This window comes from Coregonus lavaretus (assembly GCF_964263955.1).
Source record: "Coregonus lavaretus genome assembly, contig: HAP1_SCAFFOLD_4608, whole genome shotgun sequence".
Classification (NCBI taxonomy): Eukaryota; Metazoa; Chordata; class Actinopteri; order Salmoniformes; family Salmonidae; genus Coregonus; species Coregonus lavaretus.
In genome coordinates, this window is record NW_028164379.1 from 10,882 (window position 1) to 34,246 (window position 23,365).

Here is a 23,365-nt window from a genome sequence, read left to right on the forward strand (position 1 = left end):
TTTTTAACCGAAACAAAATAATGTTTTTCATTCTGTTGACGATGAATCAAAGGGGAAAACTGATTGGATCTTCTAAAAAGTAATCAACCTGAAGGAATTTCCTAATTTCTGATTTTTTTTACCCTACCTAAATCGAATGACATGGTTACATTTTTTATTTTTTATTCCCAACCGAATTAAATGTAAATCAAAACTAAACATTGAACTGACATCTGTGCCCATTAGTCTGGTCTTTGTACTCACAAATCACACACTATTATAACCACAACATCTATAGGTACAATAATAGTAGACTATTGTATAAAACACAAACCCAATAGGTTATATGCAGCACACAAGTAAATAGAGTGAATAATCAATCACAAAGTTAACTAGTAATAAGTAGAGAGCGTACATAGATGATCATATCTACTACAGTAATATCTCTCTCCTCTGGGGCTCACGCTCTGTAGCAGAGGAAGTTCCTCCTCTCCTCACAGTTCCTGGTTCCCCAGTGCTCTTCATCTCTGGTCAGGGTCCCACAGTGGAGGTATTGGGCGGGGCAGTGGGGCAGCACCCTGCCGGACCAGGCCTGGTACTCCAGGGGGTCCCCGTTCACCCACAGCCACTCTCTGGCCAGGAAGATCAGACCCGTCCACACGTGGTCGGTCTGGGCGCCCTCCATCTTGCTCTGGGCCTGGAGATTCTCAGTCTCAGAGAGCAGGCTGTGGAGGTCTGTGTAGTGATCCCTGCAGTACTCCAGAGCCTCCTCCCACGTCTTCATCTCCTGAACCAGGATCAGCTTCTCCTTGTAGCAGAAGAAGGTGAGTTTCTAGGAGCACTGCAAATCCAACCATCTCATATCCCACTGTACCATGACACAGTCCTCAATGCCACCAGCATTGTTTGGTTCTCCTGAATTCCAAAACCTAAATTTGAATTGCTCTCCTCCTGACCATGTCCATCCTGTTGGGTCATTAGCATCTCTGTGCAAACCAATCCAGGTCCTCTTGAAATGGGAGAGAGCTGATCTATTTCTTCCTGATTGCTGATGAAGGCCAGGTCAGTGTAGTGCTCACGGCAGTACTGCTGAGCCTCTGACCAGGTCTTCTGTTCAGACACATAGTGATATTCTCTGAGTTTATCAGAGGCCACTGCACACAGAGCAGTGATGAGGAGCCCAGTGAAGCTGCTCTTCCTCTGCATGATGCCGCCAGTGCTCAGTCAGTGTGGAGTGGAGCTGACCCTGTTGCTGCTGCTATTATGACCATGCTGCTGGTACTGCTGCTGCTCTTATGATGACCACCACCTTCTACCTGCCCCCTGTGACATGTGAACACTCAGCCCACCAATCAGAGTGCCTCCTTAACTCACCACCACCACCATCCAGCTAACCAATCAGAATGCCTCCTTAACTCACCACCACCATCCAGATAACCAATCAGAGTGCCTCCTTAACTCACCACCACCATCCAGCTAACCAATCAGAGTGCCTTCTTAACTCACCACCACCATCTACCTAACCAATCAGAGTGTCTCCTTAACATTTTGGACCTAAGCTTGTCATGTGCCTTCCCGCCTTTGGGACAACGACTCCCATTGTTAGGGCGGAGACATGAGCATCTCATCATTATATACAGATATCTGCCTGAGCACACCCAAGCCTTTTCTCAATTGGATTTGCTCAACTCCTGCGTCCTATCTCCTCCCTGCTCTCTTGCCTCCTTTTGAAAAAGGTCAACGGTAATCAAGGAGAGGTGGCGAGGAGAGGGAATGTGGACTTAAATGCGCTTGTATGAAAGGAGACTCGTCTTCTCCACTCGTGTGTCATTACATTTACATTTTACATTTTAGTCATTTAGCAGACGCTCTTAACCAGAGCGACTTACAGGAGCAATTAGGGTTAAGTGCCTTGCTCAAGGGCACATTAACGTCATTTAGCAGACGCTCTTAGCCAGAGCGACTCACAAATTGGTGCGTTCACCCTATAGCCAGTGGGATAACCACTTTACAATTTGGGGGGGGGGGGGGGGAGGTTAGAAGGAATACTTTATCCTATCCCAGGTATTCCTTAAAGAGGTGGGGTTTCAAATGTCTCCGGAAGGTGGTGAGTGACTCCGCTGTCCTGGCGTCGTGAGGGAGCTTGTTCCACCATTGGGGTGCCAGAGCAGCGAACAGTTTTGACTGGGCTGAGCGGGAGCTATGCTTCCGCAGAGGAAGGGGAGCCAGCAGGCCAGAGGTGGATGAACGCAATGTCCTCGTTTGGGTGTAGGGACTGATCAGAGCCTGAAGGTACAGAGGTGCCGTTCCCCTCACTGCTCCATAGGCAAGCACCATGGTCTTGTAGCGGATGCGAGCTTCAACTGGAAGCCAGTGGAGTGTGCGGAGGAGGGGGGTGACGTGAGAGAACTTGGGAAGGTTGAACACCAGACGGGCTGCGGCATTCTGGATGAGTTGTAGGGGTTTAATGGCACAGGCAGGGAGCCCAGCCAACAGCGAGTTGCAGTAGTCCAGACGGGAGATGACAAGTGCCTGGACCAGGACCTGCGCCGCTTCCTGTGTAAGGCAGGGTCGCACTCTCCGAATGTTGTAGAGCATGAACCTGCAGGAGCGGGTCACCGCCTTGATGTTGGCGGAGAACGACAGGGTGTTGTCCAGGGTCACGCCTAGGCTCTTCGCACTCTGGGAGGAGGACACAGCGGAGTTGTCAACCGTGATGGCGAGATCATGGAACGGGCAGTCCTTCCCCGGGAGGAAGAGCAGCTCCGTCTTGCCAGGGTTCAGCTTGAGGTGGTGATCCGTCATCCATACTGATATGTCTGCCAGACATGCAGAGATGCGATTCGCCACCTGGTTATCAGAAGGGGGAAAGGAGAAGATTAGTTGTGTATCATCAGCGTAGCAATGATAGGAAAGGCCATGTGAGGATATGACAGAGCCAAGTGACTTGGTGTATAGGGAGAAAAGGAGAGGGCCCAATGGCAAATGACATTTAAAATAAATGTGTAGAGTGATTTAAAAACGAATTATGATAGTTGGGCGAGACATTATATAGATAATATGCTACTTTTGGTTTTTAAACGTGTGCTTTTCTCTTCAAACAAAACAAAATCTGATTCAAAGGGGATGTGGGAGATTTCAAAACTCTTCTGCGAAGGACTCAGGTAGGATATGCATAACTATCTTTGGCGAAAGGTGGCTATCAAGGAGGGGAGGACACTTTTCCGTTCACCTACTAACAAATTGACATCTCCTAGACCACTCAACCACTTATCAGTTTCCGGGTCATGGAGGAGATAGGACGGAGGAGAGAGGGTGGAGGACGGACTTTTGCCTAAATTAGAAAAGGCGCCAGCCCACCATCAGAGTGCCTTGTTACATCACCTGTATACTCAGGTTACCAATTAGACTGCTTTTATTTTTTCTACTGGGCTATTTGTTAATTGTCTGTCCTTGATTTCTCACATCCTCTTTCCTCGTATCCTTCTCAAACCCCCCCTGATGACAACCTTGGATCTTCTCCTCCAATGCGTTTATGAGCAGAAGGTGAAGAAAAAGGATGTGAGGATTCAGGGAAAGACAATATAGCAAGGGCCCTGTACACACACTACCTAAAAAGGAACACCGCAGTCAAATAACTCCTGCATCTTCTAAGCAAACTACCCAGGAGCTTCGGAAAATCTCACGGTCCAAAGAACACAAATACATTTTAACCAAAGCTGACATGTAAATCCCTCCAACAGAGAATCAGCAGAGACAGAGTTCAGAGAAGTCCATTTTCTTGACAATATGCCCTTACACATTTTTTACCTCAATGTTGGTGTGGAATAGTAACATACGTGTAATATAACATATGATGTCATCATAAACGCTTTGCAAGTTCTACCTGCATGTACGATTAACTTGCCAAAATAGGACAAAACTTCAGATTGATATACATATTAAACGTTTTGCTACAACAACAAAACTGAAATAGAATGCCCTGACTATGTTAATATAAGTTACTTGTATACAGTGAGTTTTGATGAACTTTGTAGGTGAAGCCATAAGAACAGGGATACTTTAAACAGTATTCTGTTATAATGGCACTTTAACCCAGATGTACAACATGGGCCTAGGAAGTCTGCAGGGATATTTCTATCAACATAACTACACCAGAAATATTGTTTTGAACTTATATGCAGTGTAATTTTAAAAAAATATATTGAGGGGGAGAAATAATACATTTCTTTTCACTACACTCTTAGAAAAAAAGCTGCTATCTAGAACCTAAAACGGTTATTCGGCTGTAACAATAGGAGAACCCTTTGAAGAACCCTTTTTGGTTCCAGGTAGAACCCTTTTGGTTCCAGGTACATTTACATTTACATTTTAGTCATTTAGCAGACGCTCTTATCCAGAGCGACTTACAGGAGCAATTAGGGTTAAGTGCCTTGCTCAAGGGCACATTAACGTCATTTAGCAGACGCTCTTAGCCAGAGCGACTCACAAATTGGTGCGTTTACCCTATAGCCAGTGGGATAACCACTTTACAATTTGGGGGGGGGGGGGGGGGGGGGGGTTAGAAGGATTACTTTATCCTATCCCAGGTATTCCTTAAAGAGGTGGGGTTTCAAATGTCTCCGGAAGGTGGTGAGTGACTCCGCTGTCCTGGCGTCGTGAGGGAGCTTGTTCCACCATTGGGGTGCCAGAGCAGCGAACAGTTTTGCCTGGGCTGAGCGGGAACTATGCTTCCGCAGAGGAAGCATAGGTAGAGGTAGAAGCCTTCCGCAGAGGTAGAAGCCTTTTACATAGAAGCCAAAATGGTTCTACCTGGAACCAAAAATAGTTATCCTATGGGGACAGCCAAAGAACCCTCTGATTTTCAGTATTGATGATTCAAAAGGCAACTGATGCAATGTATATGATACAAGATAAATATCTGAATTTAGATTGATTCTGCAAATTGAATCTGATTTACATATGTCCTCTAGCACTTTAACAGTTTTACTGCTATATTACAAAAATATACAAAGAGCGGGACAATGATAGTACGAAGCTTACTAATAAGGCTTACTAGCCTTTACACTGACATGACCAGTAGTTTTATGGTTCATTCCGGCAAACACAGAGCACACGGTGGTAATAATAAGTATAGTACAGAGTTTTAGTTAGTGTATTATATAGCCTCTACATGTCTCTCTCCTCTAGGACTCACTCTGTATAGCAGAGGAAGTTCCTCCTCTCCTGACAGTCCCAGGTTCCCGAATACCGCCTCCCTCTCTAGTCAGGGTCACACATTGGAGGTGTTGGGAAGGGCAGTGGGACAGCTTCCCACCGGTCCAGGCCTGGTACTTCAGGGGGTCCCCGTTCACCCACAGCCACTCTCTGGCCAGGAACAGTCTTCATTACTACCATGATCATCTACCCCCAAAACCTAAATTCTGAGTTCTCTCCTCCTGACCATCTGCATCCTGTTGGGTCATTAGTATCTCTAGATTCCTCTGGTTGCTGATGAAGGCCAGCTCAGTGTAATGCTCGCGGCAGTATAGCTGAGCCTCTGACCAGATTCGTGGATGACTGACAGTAGTAATCTCTTTGCAGACCAGAGGCCACTGCACACAGATCAGTGATGAGGGGCCCAGTGAAACTGCTCTTCCTCTGCATGATGCCCCAGTGCTCAGTCAGTGTGGAGTGGAGCCAACCCTGGGTTGTGACTACATGGTATACAGCTACGTTCCCTGCTGCTGCTCTTATGACCACCAGGACCTTTCTTTAATCACATGTGTACCACAGCCATCAATCAGAGTGATTCCTATATTTACCTGAACACACAGGCTACCAACTAGTAGGGATGGAGGAAACAAAATCGATACAGTTGAGTATCATGATTATTTTTGCAGATTTTATATCGATACTGTGACTCCAAGTATCGATTTTTATTGAATAATTATTATTACATTTTAAATTCTTGTTTGTTAAAGCTAGCTATCACTAGGAAGGTGTACCTGTGCCAAAACATAGCTATTTATCATCCTACAGATAGTTGCCCATCTTCTTTTTAAAGCGCTTTTACATCTAAAACTCATTTTCTCACGGCTTTCTCTTGTCCAGCAGTGTGTTTGGAACACGTAATCGCAATAAAATTGCAGTATCGAATTGGAATACATATAGAATCGTGATACGTATAGAATCGCAATACATATCGTATTTGTACCTAAGTATCATGAGGTCCCTGGCATTTCCCAGCCCTACCAATTAAATGCCTAGTATGCTCTCACCTATACACAAGTGGACCAGGACCACCTGTCAGAGCACTTTCTTAACTCACCTCAACATGTGTGCACACATTCTACCAACTACACACTCCTCTTACCTAAACAGGAAGACTGCAGTCAAATCACTTGTGTATCTTCTAAGTCAACTCTACCCAAAAATATGGAAAATGTCAGACGGAAAAGGACAAACAGTAACCAAAGCTTGCATGTAAATATTTATTTGGGTTTGTCCACACTTTTGGCAGCTGCCGATGACCCTTCTGCTTCATTCCAACCTTCATTTCAGCTTAAAAATAGAAATAGCTAATTTCTTGCTCATCAATTTTGACAACATTGCCATTCGCTTTCTATGGTTTTCCAGTATTTTATTTTTTATTTAACCTTTATTTAACCAGGTTGGAGCTTCCGGAATTCTTCAGAGACAACTTCCTGGTAATGATAGACAGTTCTCATTTACAACTGCGACCTGGCCAAGATAAAGCAAAGCAGTGCGATAAAAACAACAACACAGTTACATATGGAATAAACAAAACGTACAGGCAATAACACAACAGAAAATATATATACAGTGTGTGCAAATGTAGTAAGTTATGGAGGTAAGGCAATAAATAGGCCATAGTGCAAAATAATTAAAATGTAGTATTAACACTGGAGTGATAGATGTGCAAATAGAGATACTGGGGTGCAAATGAGCAAAATAAATAACAATGTAAATAACAATATGGGGATGAGGTAGTTGGGTGGGCTAATTACAGTAACAAACAGTAGAATGGACATGTCCGTGTGTTAATGAGTGTGACCACTTCGGATATGAATTGATGCTGGCCTTTCTATGCTGTATCTGTTCCAGGTCTCAGATAGGGTGTCTGTGTCAGCCCACTGTAGATAAAGGAAAACGGACACCGAAGTTAGCCGAGCTGTGTGGCAGTTCTGGCGCTATCTTTATTCCTTTCCCAAATATTCTCTTGTTCAATCACGTCTCAATTCAATTATATATTTCTCATTCAACTTCAATACATCAGGTAGAATAATTATTCACAGTAAACTTCATAAAATGACTTCATTGACATTTGACCTTCTTTCTCGTCCCGGATGCTGTAAGAAGCTCTCTGTATAGAGCAGAGTTCTTGTCAAGCCTGTGTTGCTTTCTCAGGTGGGCTGGCAGTCTTTTGACCACTTCATGACAGCCTGTCATGGGGCAAGGCCTGGAGTGATGATAGTTTTTAGCCTTGCTGCTACTGCCACCATGTCTGCTTGGTGCTCGGAGGCTGAATGTGTTGACTGCAGACTGGGCCTCCTCTCTGCCCCACTCATGGACCTGCCGCAGGTGACGAGGGAGGTGAATGACAGTGACCTGGCAGCCATCCACTGGACACCTCTTCACTCCTCTCCTCTGTGTTTTGTGTTTGTTTTCCTTCTTTTGAGACTTTGGTCCACAACTGTAAACATATTATTGACAACAAAGAAGAGAACATGGTTATGATAGAGACATGGGTGATGATGTTGGAACTAAGGTGAGGAAGGTTTGCTCTGCTAGGGACCTGGTGCATCTAAATCAGGGGTGTCAAACTCATTTTAGCTCAGGGGCCACATGGAGGAAAATCTATTCCCAAGTGGGCCGGACCGGAAAAATCATGGTATATATAACTTAAAAACAACAACTTCAGATTGTTTTCTTTGTTTTAATACGATCAACATACAACATAAAGCTGGAGCCTGAGGACAGTGTGTCCAAAATAGTACAAGCACAACATCACTATTAATCATAAAACACGTCAAGTTTATTTGAAAATTCTAAAGAAAAAGAACACACAAACACACAATGCCTCAGTGATTAACAGAACTGTTTCACAGATCACAGAACTATATCAGGGTGTCATTTCTCAGGCAGAAATGTAGATAAAAATAATGAAATCCTGTTCCCCAAACAAGTGCAAGAACCACAGAGTCAAGAATAGGTTAAATATACAAATAAAATAAATTAAAAACAATAGCACATCAACATAAAAACATATAAACATAAATCTGAAAGCGTTGCTCAAACTCCCGTAACAGTCCAGTTATTTTATCTTTGAACCGCTTCATGTCTGCCACATGTTGGGTCGCGCACACATTTTTCAGACAGGGGAAGTGAGCTGCATCACCACCGGCAAGTTGCGTCTCCCACAATGACAGCTTCAACTTGAAAGAACGTATGCTGTCATAATACTGCGTGACAACTTTGTTGCGCCCTTGCAGCTGTTTGTTCAAGTTATTCAGGTGCTCTGTAACATCCACCATAAATGCAAGGTCCGGCATCCATTCTGCGGAATGAAATTCTAACACTGGTTTGCCCTTTTCTTCCATGAACTGTTCAATTTCTTCTCGTAAATCAAAGAAACGCCTCAGCACAGCACCTCGGCATAACCATCTTACCTCAGTGTGGTATGGCAGGCCATAGATGTGGTCTTTCTCTCTGAGAAGGCTGTCAAACTGACAGTGATTCAGGCTTCTGGATCGGATGAAATTAACAGTTTGGATGACCACCTTCATGACGTTATCCATCTTTAATGACTTGCAACACAAAGCATCCTGGTGCAAAATACAGTGAAAAGTCAAAAAATCACGTCCTCCATTTGCAGATTGCACTTTCTCTCTGAACTTTGTCACAACGCCTGCTTTTTTCCTGATCATTGAGGGCGCACCATCTGTAGCCAGGCTGACAGCGCGGGACCAGTCCACTCCGACCCTGTCCAGCGTGCCGACGAGTGCGGTAAAAATATCAGCTGCTGTCGTTGTATCTGTCATCGGCACCAACTCCACGAACTCCTCGGTGACGGTCAATGTGTCATCAACTCCGCGGATGAAAAAATGGCCAGTTGTGCAACATCTGTAATGTCCGTGCTTTCATCAATTGCAACCGAAAACGCAATAAATGACTTTACTTTTTGCTTCAACTGGCTGTCCAAATCCACTGAAAGATCGGAAATCCTGTCTGCAACTGTGTTTCTTGTCAGGCTGATATTTGCAAAAGCCTGCCGCTTTTCAGGGCACACAATCTCCGCTGCCTTCATCATGCATGTTTTTACAAATTCACCCTCACTAAATGGTTTTGAAGCCACTACGATTTCATTAGCAATGAGGTAGCTAGCTTTCACTGCAGCGTCACTGATGTCTCGGCTGTGAGTAAACACAGACTGCTATTTCTTCAGACCCGCCAACAGTTCATTCACCTTCTCTCATCTCCGCTGTCCTTGAAAGTTGTCATATTTGTCGGCATGAAGACTCACATAGTGGCGACGAAGGTTATATTCTTTCAGCACAGCAACATGCTCTGAACACACCAAACATACAGCTTTCCCATTCAATTCCGTGATTAAATAGGATGACCATTTTTCTTGGAACACTCTGCACTCTGCGTCCACTTTTCTCTTTTTTGACAGAGACATATTGGGGCAATGAGGGTGCCAAAGCACATAATGTTAAAAGTAGAAGCCGTAATAAATATCGCGGGCAAAACAAAGTAGCTCATTGGCTGCACGTGCTTGACCTACTTGCTCTGCCCCGGTATAAACAGTTTGCTTGCTTAACACAATTGCTATTGCGCCATCCAGTGGACGCAATTGGAACAGCAGTTTATTTTATTGAAAAATTACAGCGCATTTTTATACTTAAAAAAAAAAAAAAAAATTATTTCTTTCTTTTCAAAATCATCTCGCGGGCCGGATTAAACCCGTTTGCGGGCCTGATCCGGCCCGCGGGCCGTATGTTTGACACCCCTGATCTAAATGGTCTAAAGAGGATCTTCAGGATAATGGAAAGCAACATGGTGGGTGCTGGATGCTGCCAACTTGGTATTTGCTTTCAACAATCCAGTTTTCCACCACATTAGTCCCAATGATTTGTATATAGCTACATCTGATTAGTTAATAAGGAGAGGATGCGGTCCCTATTGGATAGTTGGTTTCTTCGGGGTCTTTAGGCCGTTGATCTTGGTGCTTTTCAGCAGAAAATGTAATCGTCTCCAACAATATAACCGAATCTGAACTCATAGTAGCAAGTTGCATACATTAAACAGAAAAGTGCATTGACTAGGTTTTCCAAACAGTTTTTTAAAAATCTCCAATCATGTCTTGACATACGGTGCCCTCTATTTACTTGTCCGTAGTGAAACAAAGATTCGCAACATTCCATCCGCACATCCGGAAACAATCCAAGGTAATGTCCCTAGTTAGCTAGAGTTGATAGAGGATTTTTGTTTCTTTTCCATTTTTAATCAGTCTAAATCGTCCAATAAACTATACAGTAACGGTATATACATTTGGTTTTAATGACTGTCGTGGTCCCTAGTTGCCACAGACAGTTAATCATGGTGTGACTACTAAATCAGCTGATAGCTATAGTATGCTAACGTTAGCCCTCGAAAACCCTTCTCTGTATGTAGGGTTTTCAGCACATTCGCCTGCATTTGGCTCCATGTGAACTAAAATTCCGACGCTGTGTTTTAACGTTTAGGAAAGTAAATAATAATCGCTTTCAAACCGGTTTTCGAAACGTATACTGATATGCCCCTTATCTTTCATATCAGTGAGAAATAATCAATAAAAATATACACTATACTGTAGCTGCCCGGTTCCAAGGGGCAAAAGGGGGATTAGCCCCCTCAGTTGAAACTTGTGCCCCTTCAGTTTTTGTTTTATGTCCCTAGCTATATATAAAAATATTTTTTTAAAGTTCGATTGATTGACAGGTTGGCACAAAATCTGTCTCTGCTGTGCTGTGTCAGCACAATGGACAGAGCCCACTGCTGTGTGTGTGTAGGGTAGGGGCGCCTGGTCTCAGAGCATTTCTTAATATTCTGTACTTAAATCTGAGACATTCATTTACATTTACATTTACATTTACGTCATTTAGCAGACGCTCTTATCCAGAGCGACTTACAAATTGGTACATTCACCCTATAGCCAGTTTAGTAGGATATGTTACATTTCGTATTGTATGTATTAATTTGTGGATATCCATCACCCATTTCGTATGATATGTGACAAATTATAATTCGTATTCCATGTTACGAATTTACAAAACGTACAATATATTACGAATTTGCTAAACTTATTATATGTTACGAATTCTAGCTAGGTGGCTAACGTTAGCTAGCTCGCTAATGTTAGCTAGGGGTTATTGTTAAGTTTAGGGGTTAGGCGAAGGGTTAGCTAAAAGGGTTAGGGTTAGGCGAAGGGTTAGCTAAAAGGGTTAGCTAATATGCTAAGTAGTTGCAAAGTAGCAAAAAAGTATTAAGTAGTTGAAAAGTTGCTAAAATGCTCAAGTTGCCCATGATGAGATTCAAACACGCAACCTTTAGGTTGCTAGACGTTCGCAAATGTTAATAATAATGTTAATACTTAGTTATTATAGTGATGAGAGAGTATACATTAAGATCTAATTTTGGATTTTGCGAATGACAGGTATCACATTGGTTGCTGAATTAGGCTACTGTATTGCTACCTACCCAGAAATACCTGCCTGCTACTACTACTAACGTTACTACTACCACTACACTTTATTCCCTTACAGAGGATATAAAGGTTGAGGGTGTCCAGATAAGGTGTTCAAGTGCATTTTCAAGTGCAGTATCTGCAGACCTTTGGTCATCATTGTGAAGCTACCCACTGGGCACAGAAATCAATTCAACTTCTATTCCACGTTGGATCAACTTAATTTCATTGAAATGATGCGGAAACAGCGTTGATTCAACCAGTGTGTGCCCAGTGGGTAGCCCCGCAACACTCGCCATCACAGCTGGATTGTATTTTCCAGGGAGGTGAATGGTTGGGCAGGTGTGCTACTCTGTTCCACCTCTGGCCCCATGGCTCACAGTGTCAGGGGAGATGCCCCTGAGCTCCCGGACTTCTCTCTGCTCAAGAGGCTGGCCAGGGACCAGCTCATCTACCTACTGGAACAGGTAGGACTACTCCACTCATATTCCCCCCCACTCGGGTTATCAATTGCCTTGGCTCTCAGTATCCACAAGTACCAACACAAGTCATGGATCCTATTAAAGTTGTAAAGCCTGGGTCAGTTTCCCAGACAGTCCTGGTCCTGGACTAAAAATCTGTTTCAATTGAGATTCTATAGGCTTAATCTGTGTCTGGGAAACCGACCCTCTGTGTTTCTAAATGCATTTTAGTCTCTACTGCTGGTAGCAATCCTACATTCCTCTTCTGGGGATTGAATAGGTATATTCATCATCATCATTCGCATCATCATCATATCATACTGCATTTTTACTCTCCTGATTCAAAGCTACCTGGGAGAAAGGACCTATTCATTGAGGCAGATTTGATGAGCCCCCTAGACCGCATTGCTAATGTAACAACACTAAAGGTACATGTCATTGTTATGTTTCTAAATATTTCTGTATACCGTGTTGATTATGTCTGTCCTTTTATATATCAGTTTACCAGGTTACGATGAGGTTCAATCATATACAATCTTTGTCACCCATCTCCATGTAGCAACATGATGTGGACAAGCTTTACAAAGTGGAATACAAACCCATTGTCAGCACCTCAGATCAGTAAGTATCTAATCCTATAGTAGTTCCATAGATCTACTTCTCTTTTCATGTCTTGGAGGAACAAGTAACACCGCCATAACAATGTTGTAATAAAGCCATAACAATGTGCCTTCCTTGACAGACTATGCTTCCTGATCCGTCCAAGAATACAAACTGTCAAGTGGATATGTGGTAAGTAGAATGGTGGCACGCTGATATTGAAATTCAACTGATTCATATTGTATTCCATTAAAGTGTAATTGTTGGGATGCAAATGCAGTGAAATATTAAGTTAGCAACGCTATTCCCTTCCTGAGAAATGAAGTACTGTCGTCCCAGACTTTGAAATGCCTTTTCTGGGTCAGTGGTTTTATTGACAGTGCTTCTGGAGTACATTGGGTTAACTATGCAGACAAATGCTTCTGATTTCATGTCCTGGGTCAGGAAGACAATGAGGGAAATCACTCTGTTTTGAGTTTGAGTTGATTTATTCTTGCTCACAGATAAAACTGAAGAAATGCAGAATTTACATTACTAAAATTGCATAAGACTAATTTAAAATACAAAGCACATAATACGTGACATAAATAGAATACAGAACACTTGAAACATTACAGGAAATGTTTCATGAAGGAAATTGAAATATTAAAATGTGATTGTAAAAAATAGAATTTTTTGGGAAACCATTTAAGAGCTAGAGTTATTATACAGTCTGACAGCAGTGGGTAGAGTGGCGTTTCACAGGCGGTTCGTACGGGCAGTTATACAGGACAGTTTGTGGCTGTTTCTTATACCCACTGACAAATTGGTTTCCTTTTCCAGATGTGGTCAATGCAGACAAAGCATTTGGGAGATTCAGAAGATACAAGATCATATTTAGCCCTCAGAAGGTAATTATATGTATTTAGTATTTACTGTATGTTTTCTGTAATATTTGTATTTATTTATTTTCTTTGCTCATTCTTCTCCTGCTTTCCGTGTCTCCTCCTACAGTTTTATGCATGCGGGAACCTTTTGGAGGAGCAGGGAATCTTTGGTGGTAGGTGTCTTTTGATATTTCGTATTCATATTTTGGTATTCCAGATGTTTTAATGTTAACAGACACTTTTTCACTCCCTTGTGAAGATGTGACTACTGATGAGTGGTCATTCTACCTCCTGCCCCTGGACGATGACATCATCAGCTTGGAGCTTCCGGAATTCTTCAGAGACAACTTCCTGGTAATGGTAGACAGTAGTGCTGACGGGACCTGTATTTAGAAATAGAAGTCCCACTTTATGATGCAAACATTATGTATTTACAGATAGTTACATTAGCAGGTACAGTGTAATAACAAATTAGTAACACATTTTGACATATAACTAACAACCTAGTACTGGGACTAGTGTGGTTGTATTAATAGTGCTAAATATTTTGCTAACACGCATGACCTGTGTGTCCACAGGAGGGGGACCAGCGCTGGGTGAGAACAGCGGGCAGTGCCCTGCATCTCCTGCACTCCGTCTACGGCCCTTTCTCTAAGGTGTATGGGATTGGACGATGCTCCAAGGTAAAATCAGCTCAATACATCAACACTCTTTAATGTGCTGTTGTATACCACAATTCAGCGTATAGCTGCCTTGTATACTGAATTAAAACGACACTAAAATACATCTGGGATTATGATTCTAGATGGTACTGAATGAATGATTTACTATGGGTGCCAGTCTGTTTATGCTTCAGCCAACCAGTCTTTGTCTTGTTCATCAAGGTAGAGCTGTATTGTTGTTGAACGCAGACACAGTCAGAAAGCAGCATCAGTACAGATTATTTAGATTTTTCAAACACCATGATTTAGATGAGATTCATATAGTAAGTGTTAACAGTATGTCTGTTCTCTTGTCTGGTTCAGATGGCGTATGAATCGTGGAGGGAGCAGGTGGAGGAGGGGGAACAGAGGGCGCGTCAAGCGGAGATCGGAAATGTGTTTCTCATTGACAGAGGTAGATCTTCCTTGAACTGTGGATAACTGCAGTTGTGACGTTTATCTTATTTGTTGCTCTCATTTTTTGACATTTTAAATATGCTATAGGATAATGGTGTTATTATGAATTCTCATGGACTAACGTATGAAAATGTGGATTTTGAATGGAATTCTCCTTTAAGTATAGCAATAGGGTGACGCGTCATAATAATAGTTGATATCATACTAATGGTTTTTCTCATTCTCTTTGCAGATGTGGACCTTGTGACTCCTCTGTGCTCCCAGGTTGTCTATGAAGGACTTGTAGATGATATTTTCAGAATTAAATGTGGTAAGCAATGATATTTGCTCTGATTACAGTCTCTACTTTGAAATAGCTATACGGCATGTGGTCTTTATATATTGTGTCCTTGTCAAGGACCACACATACACTGAAGCCTCTTATTGCTGTATGCCATTACAGTTGCAATAAGATCTTAATGCCATTGTTTGCAATGTATGTCCATTGTCTGTATGGAATTATAATTTTTCTCTTTGTCATATAGGATGTGTAGAGTTTGGTCCAGAAGTCACCTCCTCTGAGAAGAGTATAAAAGTGATGCTAAACTCTCAAGATAAGGTTGGCCTTTTAACACGGTTTAATTTATATCATTTCCCCTTCACTGGTTTAAGGATAAGTCTCACTGGAATTTGTATGTGTTTCTCTCTCAGGTTTTCAACGAGATCAGGAACGAGCATTTCTCCCAGGTGTTTGGCTTCCTAAGTCAAAAGGCCCGAAACCTCCAGACTGCATATGATGTGAGTGTTTCATTCTGACCATATTTACACCTTTATTTGCTAGGTATGGTAAGCTGATTGAGAGCACATGATCATTTACAACAATGCCTCCTGGTGAAGCATTGCCCTGCGTGGATGCATAATATTTGTCTTAAATGTCCTCTTTCTTTACATCAAAGAGTAGAAGTTCATGTTTGATGATTATTCATCTCCCTCCGGCTCTCTGTCTTTGCAGAAGCGTAGTGGGATGGACATTAAACAGATGAAGACGTTTGTGTCGGAGGAGCTGAAAGGGTTAAAACAGGAGCATCGGCTCCTCAGTCTGCGTGAGTATTGAGTCTCATATATCCGAATCAGATGACATTGAGGGAAATGGTTATTTGTCTTCACCTGTTGAATTAGAATTATAGTCTTGGATATATTTTAGAATCCTTGCCTTAAAGGTTAGAAGGGATACTTCAGGATTTTGGCAATGAAGCCCTTTATCTACTTCCCCAGAGTCAGATGAACTGGTGGATACCATTTTTATGTCTGCGTGCAGTTTGAACAAAGTTGTTAACTAACATTAGCACAATGAATGGAAGTCTATGGTAACTGCTAGCATGCTAGTAGATACTAAAGACTTTCAGTCATTGCGCTAACACTAGTTAACATTGGCTTGCGAAACTACCTCTAACTTCCTTCATACTGGATGCAGAGACATAAAAACGGTGTCCATGAGTTCATCTGACTCTGAGGAAGTAGATAAAGGGCTTCATTGCAAAAGTCCCGAAGTATCCCTTTAAAAAGACATGTCTCTCTTCAGATATTGGTGCCAGTGAGTCAATGATGAAAAAGAAAACAAAGCAGGACTTCCAAGAGCTGTTGAAGACAGAGCACTGTAAGATTACATTACATAGGCTATACTGTACTTTGAGGCATGTGTTTTTTCCCCATATGAATCCCATTTCCTGCGTTGCATAATAACTGATACTTATTTCCCCACCCGACAGCCTTACTGGAGGGGTTTGAAATCCGTGAATGTATTTCCTACATAGAGGAACATATCAATAGACAGGTGAGATTGTCTCCAAGATAATGGTACCATAGCAATATAGTTAATAGAAAGGACGTCTCCATTCATGTCAATTACATCATAATGGGTGTACCCATGAGTTTACCAGACAAGTTGCCAGGGTTAGAGCTTCCAAGCCCGTTCTATTCACTCTATTTCTATGAATGGTACATGAATACCGGTAATCATAGTGCTAAATCGGCCCAATAAGATTTTTTATTACAGGTTGTATTAATCAATTGTGTTATCATCCGCCTTATTGTGGTATCATCCACCTTAGGTCTCTATGTTGGAAAGTATGAGACTCCTTTGTCTGCTGTCTCTCACAGAAAATGGTGAGTCTTCACATAGATGTTTTTTAACCAAACACATGAAAATATAATTGATCTCATGATAAGATTCTTAGTCCTTTTAAATCAGCTGTTTATATTTTCCTTCAGGCCTCCTTCCCAAAGATTATCGGTCATTAAAAGCCCAGTTTCTACAGGTGGGTCCTGCTATCACAGGTATTGTTTTAAATTATATCTATCACTGGTTGGGAAAAACTGGTTGCAATGGTGTCAGGCTGACGTCTTTTGTAATGTCATGGTCATGTTGTGTACTGGTTGGAAAAAAAAATATATTTTTACAAATCTTTTTAGTGACCAGAAAAATATGACCTCTCCCAGTCCCAGACATCTTGACATTGTCAGGAAAAATATATGTCTTTACAACCATAAAATGATGTCATTATGACATCCCAGGCCAAATGTAGCCCACTAGTGTGTTACTGTGTCACACTGTCAGTGTATGTGCATTTAGACTGGATTAGTTCTGTATCTTTGTATTTCCATTGTTGTTTTGTTGGAGCCTTTTCATTGTTATATAGTTCTGTCCTATTTCCTCTCTCAGAGTTATGGCGCTGACCACCTCCTGACGTTCTCCAACCTGAAGCAGCTAGGCCTGCTGGTGGAGCAGCAGCCTGGAGAGACCCTCACTGTCATGGAGAGCAGAGTGGGCAAACTGGTCAACGACAAAACTGCAGGTCAGATCAAGGCTGAGTCCCAATATCGTTACTGTGTTTAAGACAGGCTGGGTCCCAATACTGTGTTTAAGACAGGCTAGGTCCCAATACCATTACTGTGTTTAATATAGGCTAGGTCCCAATACCATTACTGTGTTTAATACAGGCTGGGTCCCAATACCATTACTGTGTTTAATACAGGCTAGGTCCCAATACCATTACTGTGTTTAATACAGGCTGGGTCTCAATACCGTTACTATATATAACACCTACTCATTCAAGGGTTTTTCTTTATTTTTACTATTTTCTACATTGTAGAATAATAGTGAAGACATCAAAACTATGAAATAACACATATGGAATCATGTAGTAACCAAAAAAGGGTTAAACAAATCAAAATATATTTTATATTTGAGATTCTTCAATTAGCCACCCTTTGCCTTGATGACAGCTTTGCATTCTCTCAACCAGCTTCATGAGGTAGTCACCAGGAATGCATTTCAATTAACAGGTGTGCCTTTTTAAAAGTTAATTTGTGGAATTTCTTTCCTTCTTAATGCGTTTGAGCCAATCAGTTATGTTGTGACAAGGTAGAGGAGGTGTACAGAAGATAGCTCTATTTGGTAAAAGACCAAGTCCATATTATGGCAAGAACAGCTCAAATAAGCAAAGAGAAACGACAGTCCATCATTACTTTAAGACATGAAGGTCAGTCAATACGGAAAATGTCAAGAACTTTGAACGTTTCTTCAAGTGCAGTCGCAAAAACCATCAAGAGCTGTGATGAAACTGGCTCTCATGAGGACCGCCACAGGAATGGAAGACCCAGAGTTACCTCTGCTGCTGAGGATAAGTTCAATAGAGTTACCAACCTCAGAAATTGCAGCCCAAATAAATGCTTCACAGAGTTCAAGTCACAGACACATCTCAACATCAACTGTTCAGAGGAGATTGTGTGAATCAGGCCTTCATGGTTGAATTGCTAGAAAGAAACCACTACTAAAGGACACCGATAAGAAGAAGAGACTTGCTTGGGCCAAGAAACACGAGCAATGGACATTGGACAGGTACAAATGTGTCCTCTGGTCTGGAGTCCAAATTTGAGATTTTTGGTTCCAACCGCCGTGTCTTTGTGAGACGTGGTGTGGGTGAACGGATGATCGCTGCATGTGTATTTCCCACCATAAAGCATGGAGGAGGAGGTGTTATGGTGTGGGGATGCTTTGCTGGTGACACTGTCTGAGATTTATTAAGAATTCAAGGCACACTTAACCAGCATGACTACCACAGCATTCTACAGCGATACGCCATCCCATCTGGTCTGGGCTTAGTGGGACTATCATTTGTTTTTCAACAGGACAATGACCCAACACACCTCAAGGCTGTGTAAGGGCTATTTTACCAAGAAGGAGAGTGATGGAGTGCTGCATCAGATGACCTGGCCTCCACAATCCCCTGACCTCAACCAAATTGAGATGGTTTGGGATGAGTCGGACCTCAGAGTGAAGGAAAAGCAGCCAACAAGTGCTCAGCATATGTGGGAACTCCTTCAAGACTGTTTGAAAAGGATTCCATATGTGTTATTTCATAGTTTTGATGTCTTCACTATTATTCTTCAATGTAAAACAATTGTACAAATAAAGAAAAACCCTTGAACGAGAGTAGGTGTTCTAAAACTTTTGACCGGTAGTGTACATCATAGATATACTGTACCTTAGAGTCCTGACAATGACAAGATGCTCTGCAAAATATCAGCACTTTAACCTTTCAACATGTTCTATTTTAGGAAAGCTGACTGACGCCTTCTCCTCCCTGGCCAAGAAGAGCAATTTCCGTGCCTTGAGCAGGAGACTCAATCTGGTACGCAGTCTTTTAATTTAATTGACAACCTTCAAAAACATCATTACATGTATTGAGTTACTTTAACTTTATGAAATTTCACAAACATTATAGGGCAGTTTCACGTACACAGATCCTGGACTAAAAGCCTTTTTATTAATGGAGATTCTCCATTAAGCTTTGTTTTCAATCCAGGACTAGGGCAGGGCAGGGTCAGGAAACTGCCCCTAAAACAGGGGTTCCCAAACTTTTTGGGCCCGCAATCCCATTTTGATACAGTGGGGAGAACAAGAATTTGATACACTGCCGATTTTGCAGGTTTTCCTACTTACAAAGCATGTAGAGGTCTCTAATTTTTATCATAGGTACACTTCAACTGTGAGAGACGGAATCAAAAACAAAAATCCAGAAAATCACATTGTATGATTTTTAAGTAATTAATTTGCATTTTATTGCATGACATAAGTATTTGATCACCTACCAACCAGTAAGAATTCCGGCTCTCACAGACCCGTTAGTTTTTCTTTAAGAAGCCCTCCTGTTCTCCACTCATTACCTGTATTAATTGCACCTGTTTGAACTCGTTACCTGTATAAAAGACACCTGTCCACACACTCAATCAAACAAACTCCAACCTCTCCACAATGGCCAAGACCAGAGAGCTGTGTAAGGACATCAGGGATAACATTGTAGACCTGCACAAGGCTGGGATGGGCTACAGGACAATAGGCAAGCAGCTTGGTGAGAAGGCAACAACTGTTGGCACAATTATTAGAAAATGGAAGAAGTTCAAGATGACGGTCAATCACCCTCGGTCTGGGGCTCCATGCAAGATCTCACCTCGTAGGGCATCAATGATCATGAGGAAGGTGAGGGATCAGCCCAGAACTACACGGCAGGACCTGGTCAATGACCTGAAGAGAGCTGGGACCACAGTCTCAAAGAAAACCATTAGTAACACACTACGCCGTCATGGATTAAAATCCTGCAGCGCACGCAAGGTCCCCCTGCTCAAGCCAGCGCATGTCCAGGCCCGTCTGAAGTTTGCCAATGACCATCTGGATGATCCAGAGGAGGAATGGGAGAAGGTCATGTGGTCTGATGAGACAAAAATAGAGCTTTTTGGTCTAAACTCCACTCGCCATGTTTGGAGGAAGAAGAAGGATGAGTACAACCCCAAGAACACCATCCCAACCGTGAAGCATGGAGGTGGAAACATCATTCTTTGGGGATGCTTTTCTGCAAAGGGGACAGGACGACTGCACCGTATTGAGGGGAGGATGGATGGGGCCATGTATCGCGAGATCTTGGCCAACAACCTCCTTCCCTCAGTAAGAGCATTAAAGATGGGTCGTGGCTGGGTCTTCCAGCATGACAACGACCCGAAACACACAGCCAGGGCAACTAAGGAGTTTCTCCGTAAGAAGCATCTCAAGGTCCTGGAGTGGCCTAGCCAGTCTCCAGACCTGAACCCAATAGAAAATCTTTGGAGGGAGCTGAAATCCGTATTGCCCAGCGACAGCCCCGAAACCTGAAGGATCTGGAGAAGGTCTGTATGGAGGAGTGGGCCAAAATCCCTGCTGCAGTGTGTGCAAACCTGGTCAAGACCTACAGGAAACATATGATCTCTGTAATTGCAAACAAAGGTTTCTGTACCAAATATTAAGTTCTGCTTTTCTGATGTATCAAATACTTATGTCATGCAATAAAATGCAAATTAATTACTTAAAAATCATACAATGTGATTTTCTGGATTTTTGTTTTAGATTCGGTCTCTCACAGTTGAAGTGTACCCATGATAAAAATTACAGTCCTCTACATGCTTTGTAAGTAGGAAAACCTGCAAAATCAGCAGTGTATCAAATACTTGTTCTCCCCACTGTATATAAAAAAATGTGCGACCGCACGATGTCAAAAAAGTGATCTAATCAATGGCAAATGTTTACTTTTTTTAATTGGGGCTATGACAGTCTATCACAAATCAGTCTGACAGTACTTTTGACAGTATTTCAATCTGAAGGAAGTATGGTTTGAAATGACTGAAATGCATCAGGAAAGGTATAAATTCAGAAGATCATCAGGCAATAGTGTTGTATGATTTTCAGTCTGAATCTTCAGTCTGATCTTCAGTCTGATTTAGTGCCTGGTCTTATCCAGTCTGTTCTAATGAGTCCTGCGCGGCTTGTGGGCTTTGTAGAGGGAAACAATAGTCTAATCTTACAGTGATGGGGTCATAATACTTTGTAGCTTAAACCGTTCAAAAGATAGAGCCACATTTGTATGAAGAAAACAGAAACCGCTCTGTTTATTACAACCGCATCTAGCGGCTACCGGAGGTTACTGACGTAACCCTGGTTCTAAGAACCAAGCGCGATTTTCTTTATTTAATTTTTTTCAGAGTTTCTCTCGCGACCCCATTTTCAAATCACGACCCCTAGTTTGGGAAACGCTGCCTTAAAATAACTCTGTAACCAAACAGTATTGCAATGAAACCGGATATCCTTACTGTATCTACATCAAGGTGCCCAAGTCGGATGAAGAATATGACCTCCGTGTCCCTCGAGACATGGCCTATATCTTCAGTGGAGCCTACATTCCTTTGAGCTGCAAACTCATCGAACAGGTAGGTGGACTCCAACATGAATAAACTCATGGGTACTAAGACAGAAGTGTGTTACAATTAGTGATATAATAAAAAGTATTGCGCTTGTTCTACGTCTGCAGGTATTGGAGCGTGATGGTTGGACAGGGCTCGAGGAAGTCACACGCATGCTCAACGGCCATGAATTTGCAGTCACAGGTAAGACAAGTGAGCTTGACATTGACACTGAAATGTATGTAAAAAGCACGTTTCAATGGACAGTCCATAGAGTAAAGGGGAACACTCAGAGCATTCCAGTTCTTTATTTTCTCCCTCTCTCTCTCTCTCTACCTCCCCCCTCTCTCTCAGCAGGTAGTAACGGATCAGACGCAAGGGTGAAGACCGATTCCCAGCGTATCATCCTAGTCATGTTCCTGGGTGGCTGCACCTTCTCAGAGATCTCAGCACTGCGCTTTCTGGGCAGAGAGAAAGGTAAGGAAGGCTTTCTATTGGGATTCTGAAGGGTGGTGGTACTAGAAATGTAACAGTGTGTCAATGTAGGGGACAGCAGAAGCTTTGAGAGGTGGGCCAGTAACCGGAGGGTTGCCGGTTCGAATCCCAGTGCTGACAGGGAAAAATGGGGAGGGTGTGAGTTAGGGAAATATCTATTCATGCCTCCATTTCTACCTCTATTTCTCCTAGGTTAGACATTTATTGTGGTGACTACAAAGTTTACAATAAGTGTTTTATATAGGTCAAGCGGGTTCTTCATATTAACTTTGTACCATTTGAAAAAGAGACCCTGGTCTCAATTGGGATTCTGTCTCTGGTGTTTCTAGGTCTTAAATTCATTGTGGTGACCACAGCTATCACAAACAGTGCCAGACTTCTGGAGTCTATGTTGGACAACCATGCATGAGTCCTGGGGTCTTTCTATCATTGCCAATGGGAGCATCCAGCTTGTGGTCCAAGACATCATGGGGACACATACAGATGACTTTTTGGACATTTTGGATCTACAATATGACAACAACTACATGTTTGCACCTGTTATTCAGAGTATTGTATTGGAAGCAGTCTCAACTTGATCTGGTTGAGAAAACAATGGATTGACATTGGAAAATATTCCATCATAGTGCTATACCAACTGCAAAAGGTGTATAAATAATGTTGTTTTCTGTCCACAGTACAAAATAAATATGATGTTTTATTTGTTGTGTCTGTGATTTATAATACATTATATTTATGAATCTTACGGATATCAAATACATGTAGATAAATAATGACATTTTTGTACAGCGACATTTGAAAGCATGTCTGTCACTTTGCTGGTAATTGCTGTTCGTTTTCTTGAGTCCACGCCCTTGCGCATGCGCT

The 23,365-nt window shown here is 42.3% G+C and overlaps 1 protein-coding gene across 3 annotated transcripts; it reads left to right on the forward strand.

Moving 5' to 3' along the window:
* Positions 1-10,392: 10,392 nt before the first annotated feature.
* On the forward strand, positions 10,393-23,198 carry LOC311117088 (vacuolar protein sorting-associated protein 33B). 3 transcript variants are annotated; one of them, XM_084192075.1, is made up of 24 exons: positions 10,393-10,433; positions 11,790-12,177; positions 12,519-12,599; positions 12,731-12,792; positions 12,914-12,963; positions 13,594-13,661; positions 13,765-13,810; positions 13,897-13,991; positions 14,216-14,320; positions 14,663-14,753; positions 14,988-15,065; positions 15,280-15,353; positions 15,446-15,532; positions 15,747-15,837; positions 16,317-16,391; positions 16,504-16,568; positions 16,846-16,900; positions 17,006-17,052; positions 17,457-17,589; positions 19,355-19,428; positions 21,929-22,030; positions 22,132-22,207; positions 22,358-22,480; positions 22,828-23,198. In XM_084192075.1, the coding sequence occupies exons 2-24, from the start codon at positions 12,082-12,084 to the stop codon at positions 22,905-22,907; spliced, it is 1,854 nt and encodes a 617-aa protein (XP_084048201.1). In that variant the 5' UTR covers positions 10,393-10,433; positions 11,790-12,081; the 3' UTR covers positions 22,908-23,198. The 3 variants fall into 3 exon arrangements, with proteins under 3 accessions (XP_084048201.1, XP_084048203.1, XP_084048202.1); XM_084192077.1 differs by having other exon boundaries at positions 22,361-22,480; positions 22,828-22,996; XM_084192076.1 differs by having other exon boundaries at positions 10,399-10,433; positions 12,033-12,177.
* Positions 23,199-23,365: the final 167 nt, after the last annotated feature.

What these genes read in the sequence shown, in the direction of transcription:
- LOC311117088 (XM_084192075.1), top strand. Translation starts at nt 12,082, where the DNA reads ATGGCTCACAGTGTCAGGGGAGATGCCCCTGAGCTCCCGGACTTCTCT. An exon ending in ATTGTCAGCACCTCAGATCA is followed by an intron (nt 12,793 to 12,913) that starts GTAAGTATCTAA and finishes CTTCCTTGACAG; the next exon opens with ACTATGCTTCCTGATCCGTC. An exon ending in AGGAACATATCAATAGACAG is followed by an intron (nt 16,569 to 16,845) that starts GTGAGATTGTCT and finishes CATCCACCTTAG; the next exon opens with GTCTCTATGTTGGAAAGTAT.